Raw genomic sequence first — 23,057 nt, forward strand, 5'->3', positions numbered from 1 at the left:
CCCTCATAATCTTTTCACACATTTTCCGGGTTGGTTCTCTTTATCACTTGATAGAGAAAGGAATGAATCTGCCCAATGGAACAAATATCAGGGACCTACTTAAATCGTGGTTTTTAGCACATTGTATATATTATTTAGTCCTTACAGCAGACTTTAGAGCTATAGTATTTCAAGATGCTAAAACTAAGAAAAAGGTTAAATTCTTTGCTTTTAATCTAGATAATTAAATAGATGGGCAGGAGGTAGGGAAAGGTGGAGTTCTGAATAATTGTGGGAATAAGTATAGTAGATTATAAAAATTTAGCTGCTTCTAAGGAAGACTGGATGATAGTAATACTTTGAAAAAAAATTCCACAGGTTTTGTTTACTGTATAGATGATGAGCCCTTCAGTGGTCAAAATATAAGAACTTCCTAGGTCCACATTTTTGCTTTTTAGATATTGTGATAGAAATTAATCCATGACACTACAACCCAATTTCTAAACATAGTTAAACTTTCAGAATAGTTTCCCAAAAAAGGTGGATTATGCCACTTTTTACTGAAATTTTTTTTTATTGTGTGAAAGCTTTAGATGCTACATTCTGAAATGAAGACATTTTCCCATTTTAAAAAACCTGTAGCAATATATTAATTTCAGCTCGATGACAAAATGATCTGATACTTGTGTATAGTGTGAAATGAAAGACATTGAATCTTAGGAGCATTACTATACACAGAACTTTTTTTTTTAATTAGAACTTTTAGGACACCTTTGAAACAGCTTTCAAATTTGGATATTTATTCCATTTCCAAATTGAAGTGGACTGTCTAGAACAAATGCAAGGCCTTTACTCAGGGAAAGAGTGAAATTTTTTTCTTGAAGAATGTGAATGAAACGATTTTATATTATGTCAAGCAAGGCACCGGGAGGGGCATGTTTGCAGAGATATTAGAAATACAATCCTGTTAAGGTGCAAGTTCAGTCCTTTTGTATTAGAGTTTGAAGGACAAGTTTGATTTTTCCAACCTGACATTTCATAATGTGTGCCTCATTCTCTCTTTTAGAAACAAACAATGTGATGTAAGGGGTGAAATCCATCAGAAGAGTAGCATTATCTTATTAAATAATAGAAGGTAAAAGTTTGAAGAATTAATAATAGACCTTGCAGAATAGTGAGGGCACCTATGTCGGCCATATCAAAATAATGGAGTCTCTTGGGGAGTTTTCAAGGTTGAGAACATTATTTAGTGTCATTTTAAATTCCAAAAATTTTTCATTGTCTTTGAAAATAAATAATAATTCTATAATTGAAAAACAGTTTTTCATTTTGCTTATCTTTAGTTGAGTTTATCAGAAGTTTATAGGGGAAAAATCTCTGTTAGGTGGTGTGTATGTGTTTTGGGAGTGGTGGGGCTTTGCTTTTGAGAAGCTTGTATTGGAACTTAGTGTTCATAGGCTTCTCTTAGTAACTTGCTGTGTTATTTTTGATTAATCAGATGAAGAAGAATGAGATGTATTTAATGGGGAAAAATTTAAAATTTAAAAAATAAAATTTTTTTTTAGAAACTGAAAGATGTCACAGACAGATAAATAGCGTTGCCTTCAGCACAAAGGTTGTAGCATGAGCAATGTTACACCAAAGAAAATTTGTCTCCAAACCGTTTTGACTTTAATCATGATTCCAGTTGTAACCATTCTTTCTACCCAGAGAACCTAATGATTGTTTCTTAAGCTGAGTGGGCATGATGAAACTATATTACTGTCCAATGTCTTTGTTCCCCCCCCCCCCCCCCCCCCCCCCCCCATCACCAGTTTTTGGCATGATACTGGCTTCTACTAGGGAAATCTCATTCAATGACAAAAACTGTTTTCACAATGTGTTGGTGGTTTGGTAGATTTTACATGGACATTAGCACAAAACTGCTTTTGTTTTTAGGCTCAAATGTTATTCAGCCTTTGGACTAGATCAGGAACTTTATTATTGTTTCTCTTGAGTGTGCACTTCTTGGTTTTCCTAATCGTATGAGCCAATTTCTTATAAATAAAGCTATTCATGTGCGCCTGCCTTATTGGTTTTGTTCCTCTGATGAACCCTTACTAATATACCCTTAATACTTTAACTGGTTAAATAAATAAGCTTTTCCAACCCCGCCCCCCCCTCCCCCCCCACACACACTTTTATGCAGCATCTGGATAAAGACTTTGTTTTTAAAGATATCTTTCTTCGCTGAATGAAGTGAACATTCAATAGAAATATAAATTGGTAGTGTCCTTATATTTTATTGTTGTTGTTGCTTTTGTTTTCATAAATCCTGGTTTTGCTCTTTGCTTGAAGCTCTGGAATTGCTCCTACCTATTTTGAGGGCTAGAACATGCGCCGTTTCAGCATGTCCTCAGCCATTGATTTATCTCTCTAGTTCCCTAATCATGTATTTGAAATCTAGTTTTTCAAACAGATCCAGAGACCACTGTGGATCCTCTCACTCTTTTAGGGGATCCATGAAGTCAAAACTCTTCTCATCTTAATTATTTTGTCTTTTATATTATGTGTGATGTTATAAACCAGTTGGATAAAGTAAAACTGAGAATCAAGTCTACTTAGTCATATTCAAGAGAGTTACCAAGAAAAAAATCATTTAAGCTATTTTTGTTTTGAAAATTATTTTTTTAAATTACTTTTTATTTTTTCATTATTATAGGTTATCAAAGGTCGCATATAGTGGGCTTATGTTAATAACTTAATAGCTTGTGAGGCAAGATGGTTTTTAATTGAAACTTAGAAAGTTGTGAGGGGAAAGAAGGAAAAAAGTGTGTTCAAGAGACAACACAGGCTTCTCCAGAGTGGAAATAAGCAATCAAAGAAACAGACAAGCGTGTGAATACTTGTTCAAGGGAGAACATGGGCTTGAAGAGCAAGCCTATGTTAATAAGTTTTAAGGGAGTACAAGGGTGTTGAAATAGAAACAGGATTGTTTCTCTAATAGAAAATCCCATGAGTGTGTCTGTGTGCCCATGCACGCGTGTGTTTTGTTTGCTTGTTTTTTTGTTTTGTGTTGGGGAACACCTGGTGGTACTTCAGGGTAACTCCTGGTTCTGCAATCAAAAGTTATTCCTGAGAGTGCTTGGGGCACCATATTGGATGCTGGGGTTTGAACCTGGGTCAGCCAGATTCAAAGCAAACACCTGCCCTGCTGCTAAAACCTCTCTTAATAGAAAATTTTTTATACGCAGTAATGTGTAACACACTGACAAAAGTATAAAAGAATATATAGTTTGCACCAAAGGTTCCTGTCTGGAAGCAGCACCAACCTGTCCACTGTAGTTTATTATTACTGTTTTTGAAATATTTTTTGATCATTTATCTCACATATAACTAGAGCTGGTATTACCTCACCAGTTAGATATTGTTGTGTTCTCAGAGTTAGTCTTTGCCTTCTTAGCTGTTCAACTAAGAAGTACTTATTGAACTTTTCAACTAATAAGTACTTATTGCCAGGCATGCAAGACACTAGATTCTGTGGAACTTACTGATTCATTACCTCATAGGACCAAATTCAAACTTCATTACTTGCTCAGTGAAACCTTAGTGGGACCTTTCTACATTTCTTTGTAGTCAGCAGTGTTATGTGTTGTCTCCTGAGGGAACATTGTGGTCGGTCTGGGCTTTGAGGTTTCCCCTTGGTTGAATTGTGATTTTATATCGTCCCTTCAGCGACTCACACTGTGTAGCTCACAGCTCCCCAGGGATGCGTCCAGTTTATGGCCAGGCACCCACGTCCCTCTGCAACTGTGTGTCAAGTCTGGCCTGATCAATCCAGTAAACTTCCTACCAGTCAGTGGGCTGCAGCTACAGCTTATCTTAGGATATTTGATGCTTTTATTGGGGGGGTTGGGGGTAGAGTGCTGGGGAGTAGAGCCAGCAACGCTCAGGTTTTTATTGTTTTTATTGCCATAGGTGCCTAGGTTTTATTGCCAGCTGTGCTTAGAGGACCATGTGCAGTGCTGGGATTGAATTGGTCGGCTTTGTGCCGTGCAGCTCCGTAACCCTTGTACCATCTCTCCAGCTTTGAGATCTGTTTTTTTTTACATATCTCTCCACTTTTCACATTTTCTTCTTTGCTCTTGTGTTTCTCCTGGATTTGTTTTCACCATTTTGTTCTTTCTACTCTTATCATAATTAAAATTTTTTTGCATTGTACTTTCCCTGTCTCATATACTTTGTAAGTTCTCCCGGGTGGTTTTTGAATGAACCATGTTCATTTTATAAGAATATTATCACTCTGGTGGGAAAGATAAACTATCCCTATATAAAATGTCTATAGAAAATGTGGTATCATTGTATCAAAGGGTGTTAGGATGGGAAAACTCAGTGTGAGCTGGGACCGAGGAAGAAGTGTGGGTCAGAATCAGCATGAGGCCGAGATGTGAGGAACCTTGCTTATAAAAATACAAATCTAATTGGGAGAAAACAATGGAAATGGTTCCTGGGGAACAGGAAAACTGTTTGTGGAAAGTTAGACAAAATAATTTGTGAGGACAGGTAGAGGAATGCTTAAAGGTAAGTTTTTTCAAGCAGAATCATGGATATTTACAACAGCAAATATTAGGCAGAGAAATGGAAGTTTTACTACTTTGGTTACAGTGCATAGTCTTCGGATTTTTGAGTAAGGACTGGCTAGAAAATGGTAGTATAGTAATTTCAGGGCTGGAGCGATAGCACAGCAGGTAGGGCGTTTGGCTTGCATGCAGCGGACCAGGGTTTGATTTCTCCGCCCCTCTCGGAGAGCCCGCCAGGCTCCCAAGAGCATCTTGCCCACACAGAAAGCCTGACAAGCTACCCATGATGTATTCAATATACCAAAATAGTAACAACAAGTCTCACAATTTGTTGTGCGACATTACTGGTGCCCGCTTGAGCAAATTGATGAAAGTGGGAGGCAGTGACAGTGACAGCGACAGTAATTTCAGGATAATATATGGGGGGAAGTTCTTTATCGTTTATTATTTATTTTCTTTACAGTTAATCCTATTTTTCTGTTATTTAGTTATTGCTAGAACAATAGCTCAAAGATAAATTTCATAGTAATGTAAAATCTGAAAGTCATTTATCTAGGTATTGAAATATAGAGATAATTATTAATAAGGAATTTTTTGCTTGCCTATTTTTTGATGAAAACTGCTGTTTATTCAAACAGTCTTTGTATTTTTATACAAATAATCTTTGTATTGTTTCTTAATAAATTGAAATGTTTCTGATTTTTTTGGACTAATTTTTCAATAGTCAGTATGTTGTCAATCTGCAGGATTTATTTTTATTTTATTTTTAGTGTTTTTAAGCCCACCCAGCTATTAAGGGTTACTCCTGGCTCTGCAGTCTGGAATTCTGACTGTGTGTAATTCCTGAGTGCAAAGTCAGGAGTAACCCCTGTGCATCTCTGGGTGTGGCCCAAAAAGCAAAAAAAAAAATGAAAAAGATAATATTCATGTACCAATAAAATGTAAGTTTACTATAAGATAGTAAGTTTTCAAAATATGAGAAAACAGAACAATTGTAACTTCCCTGATAAAAATCACCATTTTGTAATATATTCTTGGTTGAATTTTTTTCATATGTGCATATTTATCTGTATAAATTTGAATAATCTAATTTTATTGATGTATTTAATATTATTTTCATGTGTGTAATATTTTAAAACCTACGACTTTAATGTAGCTCTTACGGTCACTGTCCTCCTGTTCTTCATCGATTTGTTCGAGCGGGCCCAGTAACATCTCCATCGTGAGACTTGTTGTTACTGTGTTTGGCATATCTAATACATCATGGGAAACTTGCCAGGCTTTGCCGTGCAGGCGAGATACTCTCATAGCTTGCTGGGTCTCCGAGAGGGGCGGAGGAATCGAACTCGGGTCAGCCATGTTGGCTGCTTGCAAGGCAAACGCCCTACCGCTGATATTAGTATATCCTATGAAATTGCTTGGAGATTATTATTCTTAATGACTGTAGAATTAGTTATCAGACTGATGTACTATGTCCTTACAAAATTTCCTGTTATTGAACATTTAAAATACTTTAAATTTTCACTGTTTCAAACCGTATAATAATGAGATGACATAACTGTAAACTTTATCCTCATAATATTTAATTTATTATTATTATTGCTATTGTTATCTTTTATTTTTGTTTTGTGCCCTGAAGAATTACTCCTGGCAGTGCACAGCACATACGGGGTGCCGGGAATCAAACCCAGGTTAGCTGTATGCAAGGCAAGCACCCTACCTACCATACTCTATCTTTAGCCCCCAGATTTAAACTTAACTCCATGAAGCACCGTTTAAATTTAAAAGTTACTACAATTTGGGATCCAGAGAGGTAACTTAAAGTGTGAAGCAATGGTTTTGCCTTCGGGAGGCCTGGACTCAATCTTTGCACGACTTGGTTCCTGATTACCAGCAGGTGTGTCCCCAAAAGAACTAAAAACATCCAACAAGACTAACCAAACAGAAAACATCACATCCTCTAATGTTACTTACTTGTTAGCACTGGAGTGATATCATAGTGGATACGGTGATCTTTGGCATTCCACATTGTTCCCTGCGCCTGCCAGAGGGATCCCTGATCTCACAGCCAAGAGTCAGCTCTGAGCACTGCTGGTTGTGGCCCCTAAAACAAAACAAAAAAATAGAATGGCAAAAAAAAAAGACATCTGTTATATTTGTGAACACATACATATGTAAAGTTATATACATAAAATAGCTATACTTGGGGCTGCAGTAATAGTGCAGCAGGTAGGGCATTTGTCTTGCACATGGCGGACCCGGGTTCAATCCCCAGCATTCCATATGGTCCCTCAGCACTGCCAGGAGTAATTCCTGGGTGCATGAGCCATGAGTAACCAACCTCTTTAACCATCGCTGGGTATGACCCAAAAAGAAAAAAAGCAAAAAAAAAAAAAGAAAAGAAAAGTACCTATACATGATTCCAGTATTAGGCATCTAAATCTGGAATCTCCACAGGGTACGTGGTCATATCTAACTATACCTAACAAAGAAGTCACTTTAAAGTTCTTTGGTTTCTGCTAATTGATGGCCTGAAAGATTATAATACCACTAGCATATACATATTATCCTTTGTCTGAAGTGATAGATTTTTGTTGTTGTTTTGTTTTGTTTTGGAGCCATACCCAGAAGTGCTCAGGGTTTACTCCTGGCCCTGGATTCAGGGATCACTCCCAGTGGGCTTGGGGGATATAGGATATCAGGAAGCAAACCTGGATTGTCTTTGTGCAAGGTAGGCATCCTATCTGCTGTACTATGGCTCCTTAAAGTGATAGATATGAGCATTCCTATTGTAGGAGATATTGTGAGAAGTATTTGTAAGACCACATTAGACAAGTACATTAATTAAAAATTGAATATATACGCATATTTTAAAACTAATTCAGAGACAGCTAATTGTAGCTAACTGGAACCAAACTTTTGGTTAGAAATTCGAGGAGGAATAATTGGTTAGCTGGTAACAGGACAATACTGTTTAATTTATAATATAAATACGAAAAGGAGTGAGTGCAGAATGTAAAATTTTCTGACTAAAGATTGGCTGCCAGTCACTCTGGGAGATTGTGGAAGAAATTTTTAGAAGCTGATAAGAATAGCATAGTTTTATCTGAGGTGTTGGAAAGGAATCGTGTCAAACAGGTAACTACTTCCATGGCACCTACTGGGTAAATTGCAACTGTGTGTAGTCATTTGGAGAAGATTTAGAAGGCAGTTTTCTGTGAATGCTTACTTATTCTTTTCTGGAACGGTGCACTACATACATTTTATTCTATAGCACTTAAAAATGTAGTTATAGTTGTAGACAATTGAGAAAAATGCACTTAGTGATACATTTTATAGAAATCAAATATAAGTACTTTGAAAAATTAGTTAACTCACATTGAGTGGCCTTGGGAGGCTGAAATAGTTGGACTGATTATACTTTGTGACTTTCACATTTCTAATGATCAGATTTGTATTTCCTATGAATTAATGTACATTGCTCTCATTTTCTTAATAAGAAAAATATTATAGCTTAAAAGTGCAGCTGGCTAAAGATTGCTAAATGGTTTTAATGGTAAATATCATACTGTATAATTCAAGTGTGAGACAAAACTTATTTAATTTTGTGCTTATTTTATAATGAAAAATGGTACTTCAAAGCTTGTAAGTTACTTAGAAAGCAGTATTTTAAAATTTACAATATAAATGTAATTGAAGACTTATAAAAATTGTTTAAGTCAGATATTCTCACCATGTATCACGGAATAAAATTTTTGTAGCAGTGGAGAAACAGATTAGAGTTAAAAGTAACTGAGGTCCATTGACATTCAGTAGCATATCCAAAAGTTTTGGAGAGTTTGTAGTTAAAAACAATAATTGGTCTGCTTTGCTAAAGAGTATCTGAGAGACGTCTTGATAAATGAGCCATGGATTTGAAAATGGGAGTATAACCAGAATAGAAACAGGATGTTTCTATAAGTGAGGCTGGGATCCAGGATATCCTGTTAAAAATGACAATTTTTCCAAGAATATACATGACTCAAATATTTATTTGTTAGTATGCAATCTTTGAGAATCAGAAAGAAAAAGAATTCGGGTTACAATAGCAAAGGGAAATTGGCAAAAAGATGAATCAAACGTGGTATCAGTAACTATCATTATAGACAGTTTATTTTAGACTTGGTCTACTTTCTGAGAGTGTTATAAGAAATCCTCACAAAAGCTCTGAGCCATAGCATTGATCAGATTAGAAGACCTGGTTTTGATGTAGTTGTGGTCTTTTTTTCCTCCTGCAATGATTTTAACCTGTTTTGAGGGATTAATTAAATACTGGAAGTCAATGAGTATTTAATGAATTATAGTTAACAGTCATTGTTTAGGGGGGGACTCCAAAGTTAATTTTCTAAGTTTTGATTAAAATTGCATCTTTGGGGCCGGGAAGATAGCTCAAAAGGCTGATGCATGTGTCTGAAATCCAGTGGGCCCTGGGTTCAACTCCTGGCCCTCCATGCCCTTCCTATGTCACTGATTGTAGACCTAATGACTCCCATCACTGCTTGGGTGCCTATCTCCCCCAAATGGTGCCTAGTGAAAAAATGGTGTAATCACATTGTGTTCTACCTTAAGTTTAATAAATAAGTATGTTTATACATCTTAGTTAAAATAACAGAGACATGTGTCAGACTGGTTCTCTTTATCCAGTGTCCTTGGACTAATGACAGTAGCCAATTGGTGTTGGTTCAAGAACTATTTTTGTACTTCATGACTTTTTTTCCTGGTGCAAATTGTGTGTTCCTTGTTTTTCTTTTATGTTCTTTTCTTTCTGGTTAAAGGGACCACACCCTCCAGTGTTCAGGGCTTACTCCTGAGTCTATGCTCAAGGATCACTGCTGGCAGAGTTTTAGGGGAATCACATAGGCTGCCAGAGATCGAAACCCAAATCAGCTGTGTGCAAGCCAAATGCCCTTCCTGCTTTGCTTGTGTTCTGCCTCCTAATCGGCATTGTGGTTTAAACTGCTTTGGGATAGGCCACTTTTTCTCGTATATTGCCATATGGAAGATAATCAACTAGGGAAAAAAAAAGGGTAGTGGCTTTGCTTACTGATTTTCACAAAATATTTCTTCCGGCTTGAAAATAGCACGGGTAAAAATCTAAACTTGGAGGAGAATGAATGCTACCCAATGATCTGGCAGCGTAGTGGGTTCTATTTCAATTAGGTGAAGTTGCTGTGTTGCTGTGTTTTAATCTCAGCTGCAAAAATCTCATACTTTGAAAAACGCAGCCCTCACATTAAACTGCCAAGTATCATTTCCTAAATGAAATTCAGAATGACTAGTGCATGGCCAGAGTTCACAAACTTCCACTGCGGTGCATGCATTTCCATGTAGATTCCTGACACTGAATGCACAATGCACTGCTGATATGCGACATGGCTGAGCCAGGGAGCACATCAGGCTTGCAGTCAGGCAAAGGCATCAGTGAACTGCCCCTCCAACTGCTGAGCACACGCCGTCCACAGTCTCCACCCTTAATTCATCCCCATACCAGAAAAGGTCACAGAGATTGTGTAAATGATGATGTTTGGAATGTGAGATAGGAAATTCTTCTAGTGCGTGCACTTTTAGCCTCTTTTTCTTCACAAGTATTATGGAAAGCAAAAGATTACCATTCTTTATAAGCCAAGGCCCATAAATTATTACTTTTGTTTGTGTTTGATATTGAAAACTTCTTTTACTAAGCCTAGAGCTTTCTTAGAGTGGGATATAAGTTTGAACCTGGTTTCTTGTATGTTGAATAATCTACAAATTGTGTTTCAGTCATTTGTGAGATAGAAGTAATAACATGCCGCTGTGGAATTAAACGAATCAATGTGTAATATGCACTTCTACAATTTACCTACCTGTTTGATATCTTTCTGAGTCTCCTTTCTGGGAATCAGAGTCTTTCTGAGTTAAATGTAATATTTATAATGGGTTGGTAGCATCATTTCTTTGTATGTATATTTAATCTTCATCATGTCTTTATTTAGCTTTATTGTATTTAATATCATTTCAGGTTCCTATATGATAGTGGACTCTTCGGATCACGACCCTGGAGAAAAAGCAAGACTTCAATTACCAACAATGAAGGAGAATGACACTCACTGTATTGATTTCAGTTACTTATTATATAGCCAGAAAGGGCTGAGTCCTGGCACTTTGAACATACTAGTCAGAGTGAATAAAGGACCTCTTGCCAATCCAATTTGGAATGTGTCTGGATTCACCGGTAGAGATTGGCTTCGGGCTGAACTAGCAGTCAGCACCTTCTGGCCCAACGAATATCAGGTAATCATCTGTTCTTTCCAATTTTATGCTTTGAACTCATTGGATCTCCCCATTAAGATGTAGTACTTTGAAGTAATATTAGCCCATTGGAATGACAAGTTTTCCTTCTAACCCTTCCAGTCTTTCCCTGAGGAAATATTTGAACAATTGGCATACAATATTAAAATTACAGAAATCTTTCTAGATATGGAGAAAAGTAATTTTTGATATAATAATTTGCTTTTGGCAAAGAGCTACTTATTGACCTATATAGATAAGAGACCGTTGAAGAAGAAATCCTCATTTTGAGGTGAGTACTTTAATACTCATATGGATCGTTCACTTCTTTTCTTGAAGATATTGGGAATAAACAGAAATAAGCTTTCATTGAAATATCTAAGTGATTCTTTGAGTGCTAATTTATAATTTTTTCATATAAATGAAATACACATGAAATATAAACATGTATTATATGTATATACATGTATATTTGTATATATCTGTATATTTCATGAATATACATGTATTTCATGAAATATACAGATATGCAAATGAAAATATTTGTATACGTGTTTTTGGATTTGCTTTTTGGATATGTATCGCTTGTGATACATTAAACCAGATGATGAATAAATGTTAATACCTACTGTATGCTTTATGTGACTGGGTTTATATGTTTTATGAAAAATGTTCCTGTAGCAGAGTTTCATTAATTCTCACCATGAGTTTTAGTTTTTAGAAAGACTTTCTTTATGTGAAAGTTTGCGATTATGTTGCTTCTTGATATTTAAAGTTCTAAAAGAATTGACTTTATAGCTTACTATAGAACCTAATTGGAATGCATTTATGTAAAAACTATTTTGTTATGGTCAGTGAGAAAATATTAGGCCATAAAAGATTTATTTCTGTTTTTATAAAAGGGACTATTCAAATTAGATGTACCTTTCTTCCTAAAGGTGGAGATAGTAGTGCATTAATTGAATTGCTTTGTCTTGGCCTGATTTTTCTATTTTTTTTTAATTTTATTGAATCACTGTGAGAAAGTTACAAGCTTTCATGTTTAGGTTACAGTCACACAATTGAGTCAGAAAGAGAGGGACAGACATAGAAGGACTGCACTCATTTGTGGAGTATAGAATAATATAATATGAGACTGATACCTAAGAACAGTAGATGCAAGGCCAGGAGGATTGCCTCATACATAGCTGTAAACCTTCCTTATGAGCAAAGGGGAGAATGCAGATGATTTTTCTATTTTATTAAAAGCCTCTTATTTTATAGGCATGGTTTCACAATTAAGGTATTCCATTCAGGATATGAGTGTCCAATGAGGTTTCAGTGGATTAATATTGGATATTACTTGTTTCCGTTCTTCTGGAACAAAAAAATGTTTCTCTTCAATGTGGTAGAGCCAAGATGCGCCCCATTCATGGCCATCAGCTTAGTGAGGGCTACATATATGGGCTGGAGTGATAGCACAGTGGGTAAGGCGTTTGCCTTGCACGCGGCCGACCAGGTCTGCCCAGGTTCGATTCCTCCGCTCCTCTCGGATGAGCCTGGCAAGCTACTGAGAGTATCTCGCCCACAAGGCAAAGCCTGGAAAGCTACCCATGATGAATTCAATATGCCAAACACAGTAACAACAAGCCTCACAATGGACGTTACTGGACCCACTCGAGCAAATCGATGAACAAGGGGAGAACAGTGTTACCAGTGCTACATATATGGGAGGTGGGTAGGGAAAACGTGTGAAACTGACACTTCCATGCCAGAAACAAGATGAGTGGGCTCATCTCTAACAGCAGTGGGGTGATGCTGTATTTGCAGAGTCATCTTGGTGTCATTTTAACACCAAGTTACATTTACATGGCAGTGTCATTATACTGACTTTACACGGATCTGTTATTTCAGCTCCTATAACACTGAAAAGACTGATCCTGCTGAACAAAACTCTCAGTACATATAGACTCCTTAAAGTTCGAATAACAAAGCTAACAAAATGGTTAGAAATATGGGTTACAGAGTAAGGTTGCTTGCATTCCCCCTACTTAAATACTATCAGAGCAAGTAGTTAATTACAGGACCAAATTGTTGGTTTTATCTTTGAAAAAATAAAACATTGAAGTAGATTTTGTTAAATCCATCCAAAAATATATTTATGCTCTCATAGTTTTATTCCTTTTTAAGGATGAGTGTCTCTGTTACTTTTTCTAATTCTTAGCAATATATTTTACACAGTATTGTTTTTTAATTGCTCAAGTTAATCCTAATTTCACAATAATTTCAAACTTCAGACAAACTACAAAGTAGAGTAAAAAACAGGATCAGAACCATAGTACAGTGGGCGGGGCTCTTGCATGTAGTTCAGTATATAATTGATCTTAACAAAATGTTATTAAATAACCACAGTGTTAGGAGTAAAATGAGAACATTTTCATTGACAGTATTAACAAGTCTTGACTTCTGAAACTCCACTGAAGTAATTGTCCCACTAATATCCTTTGTAGACTCTAAGAATCAAATCTAGTTTTAATCATTGCTATTATAATGCCATTACTTATGGCCTAGATTTCTGTAATGTGGCGTTTTGTGGCCACATCCTGAGAGGAGGTACTCTGGCTCCTCCTAGCTCAGTGCTTGGGTGTTGCTCCTTGTGTCCTTAAGGGTCATTTGGTGTCAAGAAGTGAATCTGGGCCCCCTGTGTAAATAGCTCTTTGAACTCTGTTCCTGTTTCCTGTGACAGTCATTTTAACACCAAATTACAGTATCTAGAACTCTATTAATACTTCCTTTGTTCAGTCCCATTTTGTGTGATAAAAGTTCTTGGGTTAAATGTATGTATTTACTATCTTTCTAGGCAAAAAGTGCCTATGCAAGTTTTATCTGACCAGTGAGCTTTTTTTGGAAATTTCTTGTCAGGGAGAATTATGACTAAATGCATGTAATCTATGGGTAAATGAAATTTAGTTGCAGATTAAAATTTGAGCCGTAGATCATTCCTTTGCCTCCACATCTTTTTCCTTATTCTGCAAAACTTAACAATTAATGTCAACAGATAACAGCATAGAATATTTTTTATTCATGTTGTTAATAAATTCCTTGATTGATGTTTTTTTATTCTGTTTTATAAGATAAGTATTCGTACCTCCATCCATTATTGAGCAATCAATACAGCAGTAACTAACTTTTATGTGATATTTTTGTTATTAGGAAATAGGATTAAAGTGCTTCAGTTGCCAGCCAATGCAAAATCTTGGTAATATTTACATAATTAAAATATAGCTATTATAGTATATTGTGTTTGAAAGTGCATTTGCCACTTATTTATTTATTTATTTGGGTATTTTGGGCTACATCTGGCGATGTTTAGGCATTGTTATTCCTGAGGTTGGGTGCAGGAAATATTTATGGTGGACTTGGGGGATCATATTAGATGATGGGGAATAGAACCGGATCATCCGCAAGGCAAGCACCCTACCCATTGTGCTGTCTTTCTTTCCACACTCTCATTTTCATTCTTGAAAATGACATTGTGGGACAGAGAGATAATACACCTTGGAAGGTGTTTGTTTTCATAATTGCTGTCCTGGGTTTTCAGTGTCATCTTCCAGTTTGATCCCATATGGACCCTTAAGCACTACCAAGCAGTAATCCCTGAGAACAGAACCAAGAGTTAGCTCTGATCCACATCTAGTTGTGGGTCCCCACTAAGGAAAGGAAAGAAACAATATTTATTTTTCCCCCGGATTCTACTTGGTAGTAGTAATACGATATGCATAGAAATTACTTTCCTGTTTCTCCTTTACCAGGAGATTTGTATTCTTCAAAACTTATTTCTTAACCCTTTTAAAAATTGAGTAATTTTTTTCTGTTCCCTTTTCTGTTATATTTCTATTAGAAATTATCTTCATTGCTTGAACTGTTTCATATATGGCCGCTCCTTTGCTCGAACTGTTTCATATATGGCCCCTTCTTAGCTTGAACTGTTTCATATATGGCCAGTCCTCTTAACCCATTCACTTCTTACCCAACTTTAGCAACCAGACAGTCATGTGTGCAAAGTACCCAGAGAACTGCTCCTTATATTTGTTTTAGTGTACTTTCTGGAGAGCCCGGCAAGCTACCGAGAGTATTCGATATGCCAGACACAGTAACAACACCTTTACCTTTACCTTTACCTTTACCTTACCTTCTGTGTAACAGTCACAGAATCACTCGAGTGTTACGTAGAATTGTCCTTTAAGCTCTTTTCACATTTTTCTGTTGAAGTGAGAATCTGAAACATTTTCCATATTTTTCAATATTACAACTTTGGTGTTACTTGCCCTTCCCAGGGACTTCCTCTTACTGAAAGTTTGATGTGGTAGATCAGTTGCTTATTTTGTTTGCTATTTAAAAATGAGATACCTTGAAAAATTTTAGCTCTTTTTTGAATAAAGAAGAAAATAATATGTATGTAATTTGAAGTGTGGGGAGGGGTGGACAAAAATGTTCCTTTTAATAATTTGGTTACTTGGCAGACCAGTACAAAAATTAGTCTTTGGGATCATCTCTTTCTGATCATTTCAGTTCTACTTAGAAACTATGCAACTTTTGCCATATCCTTAGTTTCTTTAACTGAAGTTTCCTCCCTCATTTCACAAATGAGGCTTACCACAGTACTTATACCATTATTGGATTGTTTTACATATTAAGTGACTTTATGGAAGAGTCTGACATGTGATGTGTATTTCCCATAAAATTAGGTGAACATTTTGATGGGTGAGTAAAAAGTTTCCAAACTCTATTGAAGCTAGTATATATTCAACATTTTCTTCTGTCTTAAAGGTCTGATTTTTTTTTTTTTTAATTACAGCTTAAGTATTTTAGAGCAGTTTTAGGTTGAGGAGAAAGTACGGAGATGCGGGGCACACAGCATAGCCTCTACAAGTGTCAACCTCCATGCAGACTTATGCATTTATTAAAACAGACAAACTTACATTAACTTATCACAGTTACTCAGTAGTCAGTTTTAGGTTTTTGCGATGTTGTGCATATGAAGGTATTTAGATAAGTATGTAATGACATTGATCCATTATTTTATCTAAAAGCCATTTTCACTGACCTAGAAATCCTCTGCTCTACCAATTCATCACTTTTCCTCTGAGTCAATATTTTTCTCTCTCTTTCTCTCTCTCTCTCTCTCTTTTTTTGGTTTACTAAAATCTTTACTTCTTTGACAGCTTGTTGTTAGCAGAAATGCACACTATATTACCTCCTGGGACTATGTGGACAAAAGGCCCTCATTCTGAAACTTGCAGCCTAGTGTGACACTGTAGGAGATAAAAATGCATAGATGTATATGTGTGTGTGAGTGTGTGTATACACACACACTCACACACACGTGCTCAAAGTTAGATTGGGTCCTCCCTTAAGAGCCTAGGTCAAGTGGAAAATGTGAAACGTGCAAATCTCAAATTTGAAATAATATAATAATCGTTAAATGAACTAGATACAAAAGAGAGAGAGAGAGAGAGTATGTGTGTGTGTGTGTGTGTGTGTGTGTGTGTTGCGAGGAAGGGGAATGTAAGCAGGACATAGGTTTTGTTCTAACTAATTTGAAGCACAGGTGGTATTAGAATTCTTGTCTCTTGAGTTTTTATTTTTATATCAATGTCTTTTGAGTCTACTTTATTATTTTTCTAAAATCACAATGATTTGAAGCTATCATTTCCTATGGTTAAGCAGAACATGTTAGATTTTGTTTATGGAATAAGCATTTGTATGCAACTGCTCTCTGGTGTCTTCACAAGTAAGTGAATTCAGGCTCAGAGTACTAATTATGTAAAATATATTTGCTTTATTTGCTGTGGTTATAGTCACTAATTCTCCCATTTTTATAGACTTCTAATAACTGCTGTAGATCCTTCAGTTGATTGCAAAATGAAAGTTAAAAAACAAAACAAAACAACAACACCCAGACAGAATGTTGTTTTATTGTTAAATTATAAGTTTCAACTGAAGATCAGCATACCTCAAGAAGTATAATTTTCTCCACTCCAGAAATCTGACCTGTCTTGTATATGTAAAATGAAGTTGTGCTTTGGGATTAAATCCATTACTTTCTTACTGAACAGTGATGTTGTTACCAAATGAGGCAGACAGACATAACTTCCAAAACTATTAGTGGAAACCTAATCTGCTGTTTTCCATTAACTGGGCTCACGTCATTAATCACAAAAATGATGCGTGATGAACACTACAGGGGTTTGGCTAGAAATTGAAAAGTGATAATATAGCAAAATGTGCCCCCCCCTTTAAAACAAAAAACAAGACCAAAAAATGCTTAATTCACTGAGAAACAAACTGAACCTTTGTAATCCATTTTCTTTGGTAATGCATTGTTTGCATAATATTGGTTTTTTTTATGAAAAGTAAGAACTGGACAGATGGATTTTATTGTTTTGTCTATTTTATAGGGGTTTATGCTTACATGTCTTACGCTAATATTTTGGTAATTGAATGATTGTTACACTCCACAGGTACCACTGGCTTTAGATTTAAAACAATTGAGATTCTAACTGAGTGACTGTTTACTCAAGAGTCTCCAAAAGATTAATACTTGGGGCTAGGGGTGGAAGTCAGAGCATGCTGATGAACTATTCATGCAGAGTGAGACAGACAAAATATTCTTTTTTTCATAGTTGTTGCCAATCTTCCAATTAATTGAGCTCATCATGAAATCTTATAGAAAAGCACCTAGGAAAGGATCTAGAAGGATTTTTATTTCCTATACTCTGTAGTCTGCTAAGGCTGCTGTAATAAAATTTTAAGGAAAGGGTAGGTCAGACCCTTGCTTTTCAAACTGTCACTTTATTTTTCATGGGGGCCTCCTAGAGGATGCTCAGGTTGACTGGGCTTCTAGAACAAACAGTCAACTAAATGCAAAGACCCAAGAATGCAGTGCTGCTTAAGTCCTTCTCTGCTAGGGGCTTATCTGGGCCATCAAGGAGCTTGGGGGCTTTCAATACTGCACCCAGATTGTTTATCTTGTGTTGCCAGGGGTCAAACTAGGGTCAGTTGCATGCAAGGCATGCACCTTAACCTTTTGTACCTCTGGACCCTTTAAGTGTGCCTTCTAAAAACGTCCTGTTAAAATAAATTTCTTTATGATTTATTATTAGTAAATATTTGATTTCCATATCAATTTTATATTTCTATGTAATGGGATATTGAAAAAATTCCTAGATAGAAAGGATTTGGTCTGTCGCTCCAGCCCATATAAAGAATTTTTGAGTGGAAAAATTTTATGATGTTTTGGAGTAAATGCAGAAACTTCTCACAGACTGGGAAGTCCAGAGAGCAAGGTGCTGACCTTTTGTGTTTGGGAGCTGCTCTGGACTGGGGTTTCAGGCAGCCATAGCTCACCTTGACCTCAAGAGGTGAGAAGAGTAGCAAGCTCTAGTGTTTCTGTTTCTTCTTAGATGGGCACTTGGCCTAGGATATCATTAGGGCTCAACCTTTAAGACATTGAATTTTAATGAACTCCTAAAGGTTCAAATCCAGATCCAGTCACTCTGACTCATGTTACACGATAATGTTGCAGATATGGTTAACTATTCAGTGAGCACTCTTACTTAAAAAAATAAGTTGGTAACACTCTCTTCCAAGTTTATTAAGTTTTTTCCACCTTTTGTATTAGGTAGGACTGCCATGATCGCCCAATTCTGGCCAGTGAGCTTGGAAGACAAGTTAGTGTGGGGAGACTTTTAGGGGGAATTTCCTTCCTATTGAAGAGCAGCTAGGTGTGAAAGCAGGATGCTTGCAGCTCCTGAGTTATCTGTGAGGTATGAGGAAAGGGAATAGCTAACTATGAATAACACATGGAAGAATGGAAGGATCCAGGTTTGTCTGTCTTGCAAAATAATAATGATAGTAGCAGTCAAATAAGACAAAAAAAAAAACCCTTTTTGGTGAATATGTTAATATGCAACCCAAAACATCTTCTTGGGCCATTTCATGTCTTTCTTTAGTTTTTAAGCAATTGTGTTCATTCTTGCATGTTTGGTAATTTGAGACATATGGAAGGTATTTATGAATTTTAAAAATCATGTTTTCATCCCACCTATGGAGAAAAGAGAAGGTTATATACTTGACCGTGTAAATAAGCAGTAGGACAAGAGTAAGGGAAAGAGGAAGGGATGAGAAGGTACTGAGTATCTACTAAGACCCTGGGGTGTGTAAATCCATTTATATCATCTTTAATTTGTTTTAATATGTGATCAATACTCTTTCGTAATTTTATGCATGAGCTAATGTACTGGGTATTAAGTGGTCAAACAGATCTTTATTTCTCTTTATTTATTTAGAGGTTGAGGACTCTTGGGCCATACCCAGTAGTTCTCAGGAATCTGGCTTTTTGCTCAAGTTCACTTCTGGCAGCGCACATGGGACTGTTTGCATTGATCTGGGGATTGCTGTATATTTGGCAAGAAACTACCTCCTGTGCTATCTTTACCCCTTTTTTTCCTCCTTGGTAATTTAATCTGTTTATGAAATGTTTGGACTATTACCATATCAGAATTAGAATCTAGAATTAGTATCTATCCAGAATTAGAATCTAGAATTAGCCACAATTGGATATCCTCATTGTAGTTATGACAAGTGTGTGTGTGTGGGGGGGGCATTATATTTTTATCTAAAAAATACATAGTTTCCTTTTTAAATCACACTGGTAATGCTTTGGGGTTATTCTTGACTCTGCACTCAGGAATTACTCCTGGTGGTGCTCAAGGGACCATAAAGGATGCAGGAGGTTGAACGTGGGTATGCAAGGCAAATGCCCTACCCACTATACTGTGGCTTGGGATTATAAAATTTTACTTTTATATTATGGTGATTTCAGTGTCAATATTTAGAACTTGATGAAAAGTAAAGACATGTTTTATTTTAATGTGAATTATTCAAAGAGACTGTAGAAGAGAAAAATATAGCAAAAAGGTCAGACGCACTACGCACTATAGTCTTTTCCTATTGCATTCAATATGAGAAGCTAATAATTTTGCAGTTATTAAAAAATTAGAATTTAAAGGGAAGCCAACATTGAATTTTGTAACACATCTTATATAATTTAGTAGACAGTTTGTGATTAAAATTTTAGCTGTTGTAGGTTCTCTCTCTCTCTCTCTCTCTCTCTCTCTCTCTCTCTCTCTCTCTCTCCTCTCTCTCTTTTAAGAAGGTATAAACCTTTATTGGAAAGTAGAAAAGATAAGAAAAGGAACTCCCATGTAGGGAGAAACTTAGTACAGGACTAATTTCTGCCTTGATTTTCTAAATGTGTTATTAAAACTCATTATAAAGCAGTGCTACATATTATTTATGCATTTACATATATAAATAACCATTGCACACACCACTGGATTTCCCTGATGGGAATTAGGTTCATGAGATTCTTTGTATGTGGGTTTTTTTTGGGGGGGGGGTTTGGTTTTGGTTTTGTTTTTATGCCACATCTAACTGGTGCTCTGAAGTTACGCCTTTGTACTCAGATTGTTCATGCTGGGGTTCTGGGTACCACGTGTGGTTCTGGGGATTGAACCTGGGTTGGCAGTATGCAAGGCAAATGCCTCACCCAGTGTCCTATCTCTTCTGCTGAATGAGCTTTCAAAAAATCTTTCAGTTTTCCACGTTCAGTCAATCAGTTGTCATTTTCTGTTTACAGGTAAGGTCTATATTCATAAATTTATATGTAGTATTACTTCAGTAAAGTAATAAAGAAAGGAATGATTCTAGCACTTCAATATCAAAGCGTGTTTGCTTTGTTTGCTTTTGGACTATACCTGGTGGTACTCAGAGCTTAATCCTGCACTCAGGATTCATTCCTGGCAGGGCTCTGGGGACCATATGGAATGCTAGATAGAACCTGGGTCAGATGTGTACAAGGCTAGCAGCCTGCCTGCTTCACTATCACTTTGGACCCAGAGATCAAAGTTTGGTTTAAACGTTAAATTGTGGTGTTTTGCAACAACAGCACAAATTTAATACCTGAGAAGAGACATCAGTATTTTTGGTTAATAATTCTTATAGAGACAGTTGGTTTTGAACTTCTGTAATGTAAGGCTTACCAAAGATGTAGTCTAGCTTCATAAATGCTTACAATGGTATAAATATTATATAATGGTATAAATATTATAGCATTAAAATATTTATACCATTGTATAATATTGTAGCATTATAATATTTATACCATTATAACATTTATATGGTTTTGTATTGTTTTATTTTGCTGACTTTGTTTTCATCCTTATTTTCCTTATTTTTATTTTCACCATGAGCATCAATCCAAAGGAAAGGAACAAGCAACTGAATAACTATTTACTTACATATTCTTTGTTTTTGGGGGCCACATCTGGTGGTACTCAGTCTTTACACGTGGCTCTGCACTCAGGATCCTTCTAGGCAGGGCTTGGGCACCATGTAAGATGTTAGGGATTGAACCCTAGTTGACTATAGGCCAAGCAAGTGTATATGTATATACAGTTATACATATATATTTATACATTATACATTTATGTACACATATGTACACATACGTATATGTATACAAAACAAGTGTACAAAGCCTGTTGTATTATCACTCAAGCCAAAATTTGCTAACTGTTCACATATATTATTTGAAGCATATTGCACACTGTATTGTTGCATGCTATTTGAGAATTAGAAGTAGAAAATGTCTTGGTAGAGAGTAAACACTGATCATTTCCCATTTTGAGTACAGGATTAAAGTAGATGCTATTTGGCTTGTGTTCAGTCCCAGGCCTGTTTGTTGGCAGTGCTTTCTCACTCACTGAGTCAACTTTTTATGGAACCTCTTTAGATTTCAGTTGTTGCAAAATTGGATCAGAGCTACTCAGCTCGTTTCACAAATGTCTAGGAACTTTGGAGTAGATAATGAAACCTGCAGAGTACTTAAAGCTATTATTTATGAATAAAAGATATCTACTAAATCTTGAAAAGTAAAAGAGATACAAATTGGAGTGATTCGGGTTTCTCTCAGCCTTTTAAGGGAGATGGAATACATAGACCAGTAGAAGCCACTGAGCCCAGAGTAACTTTGAGGAAAACAGCATCATTGATTTTTCTCTAGGAAGTTCTGCTTTGAGCGACTCTTTTAGTTATCCTTTTGACAAGTATTTATTAAGCCGCCTCATCGATGCCAGGCACTGTTCTACAGTTTCTTGCTTTCCCCGGAATTCTACTCTGAGAGAATATTTTCTGTGAGGGAAAAAAAGTAAGAACAATCATGCTTTGCATGCTGAACTTATTAAATAAACACAGAATAATGAGAGGATGTTATAAACAACATAGGATGAGATGTTTGAGGAGGCAACCTTTACCTGGAAATTGGAATTGCAAACAGGGCTCAGGGAAATGCACTAGATAAAACTGCTGAGTTTTATGCACTAAAAACAGATAAAACTGATTCAGGGCCCTTGTCTTAGACAAGATTGGCCTTGATAATGGAACCATAGGGTAGTCAGAAGGGAACTTTTAAAAGAGCAGCTGGGGTCTGAAGAGAGCATAAAAAGGGCAAAACACATTTTCCACCACCAATGTCCCCAATATTCTCCCCCTCCACCCCAACCCTCCCCCTGTTCCATGGCAGGCAATTTCCCCCATACTCTGTCTCTACTTGTGGGGTTTGCAATATAGATACTGAGAGGCTATCACGTTTGGTCCTTTATCTACTTCTAGCACACATCTCCCATTCCGAATGATCCTTCTATTCATCATTGACTTAGTGATCCCTTCTCTATTCAGCTGCCTTCTCCCTTAGGGTGTTCGATCATTGTATGGCTGGAACTCAAACATGAAAGCTTTGTAACTATATCTCGTGATGATTCAATTAAAATAAAAGAAGAAGAAAATAAAGAAACACTCTGGTAGAGAATAATTATAATGGAGAAGCAATGATTATTTGGGCAATGGGAATATGTCGGAAATCTCTCTACTTCCTCCCTCAATTTTTCTTTGAACTTAAATTGCTCTAAAATATAAAGCCTTTGAAAATTTTCATATTTATATTTAAGAATGAATATTGGCATTTAGCCAAAAATCACCACTCAGCTTGATTTATCGTTTTATTCAAAATTTGAGGTCATGCTTGTGTCTTTGAGTTGGGTAATGTATATAAAAATTTAGTTAATAGCAAACACTGTCCTCCCATTGTTCATCGATTTGCTCGAGTGGGCC

At 36.3% G+C, this 23,057-nt stretch overlaps 1 protein-coding gene across 10 annotated transcripts in view; it reads left to right on the plus strand.

The window, feature by feature from the left end:
- PTPRK (protein tyrosine phosphatase receptor type K) overlaps positions 1–23,057 on the plus strand; it is a 582,916-nt gene that overhangs the window by 213,304 nt on the left and 346,555 nt on the right. For all 10 annotated transcript variants that reach the window (XM_056125869.1, XM_056125872.1, XM_056125873.1 and 7 more), the window contains exon 3: positions 10,576–10,847. In XM_056125869.1, the coding sequence (XP_055981844.1) occupies positions 10,576–10,847 (272 nt within the window). The remainder of the gene's footprint in view (positions 1–10,575; positions 10,848–23,057) is intronic.

Source organism: Sorex fumeus, unplaced genomic scaffold (genome assembly GCF_029834395.1).
Source record: "Sorex fumeus unplaced genomic scaffold, SorFum_2.1 ptg000061l, whole genome shotgun sequence".
Lineage (NCBI taxonomy): Eukaryota > Metazoa > Chordata > Mammalia > Eulipotyphla > Soricidae > Sorex > Sorex fumeus.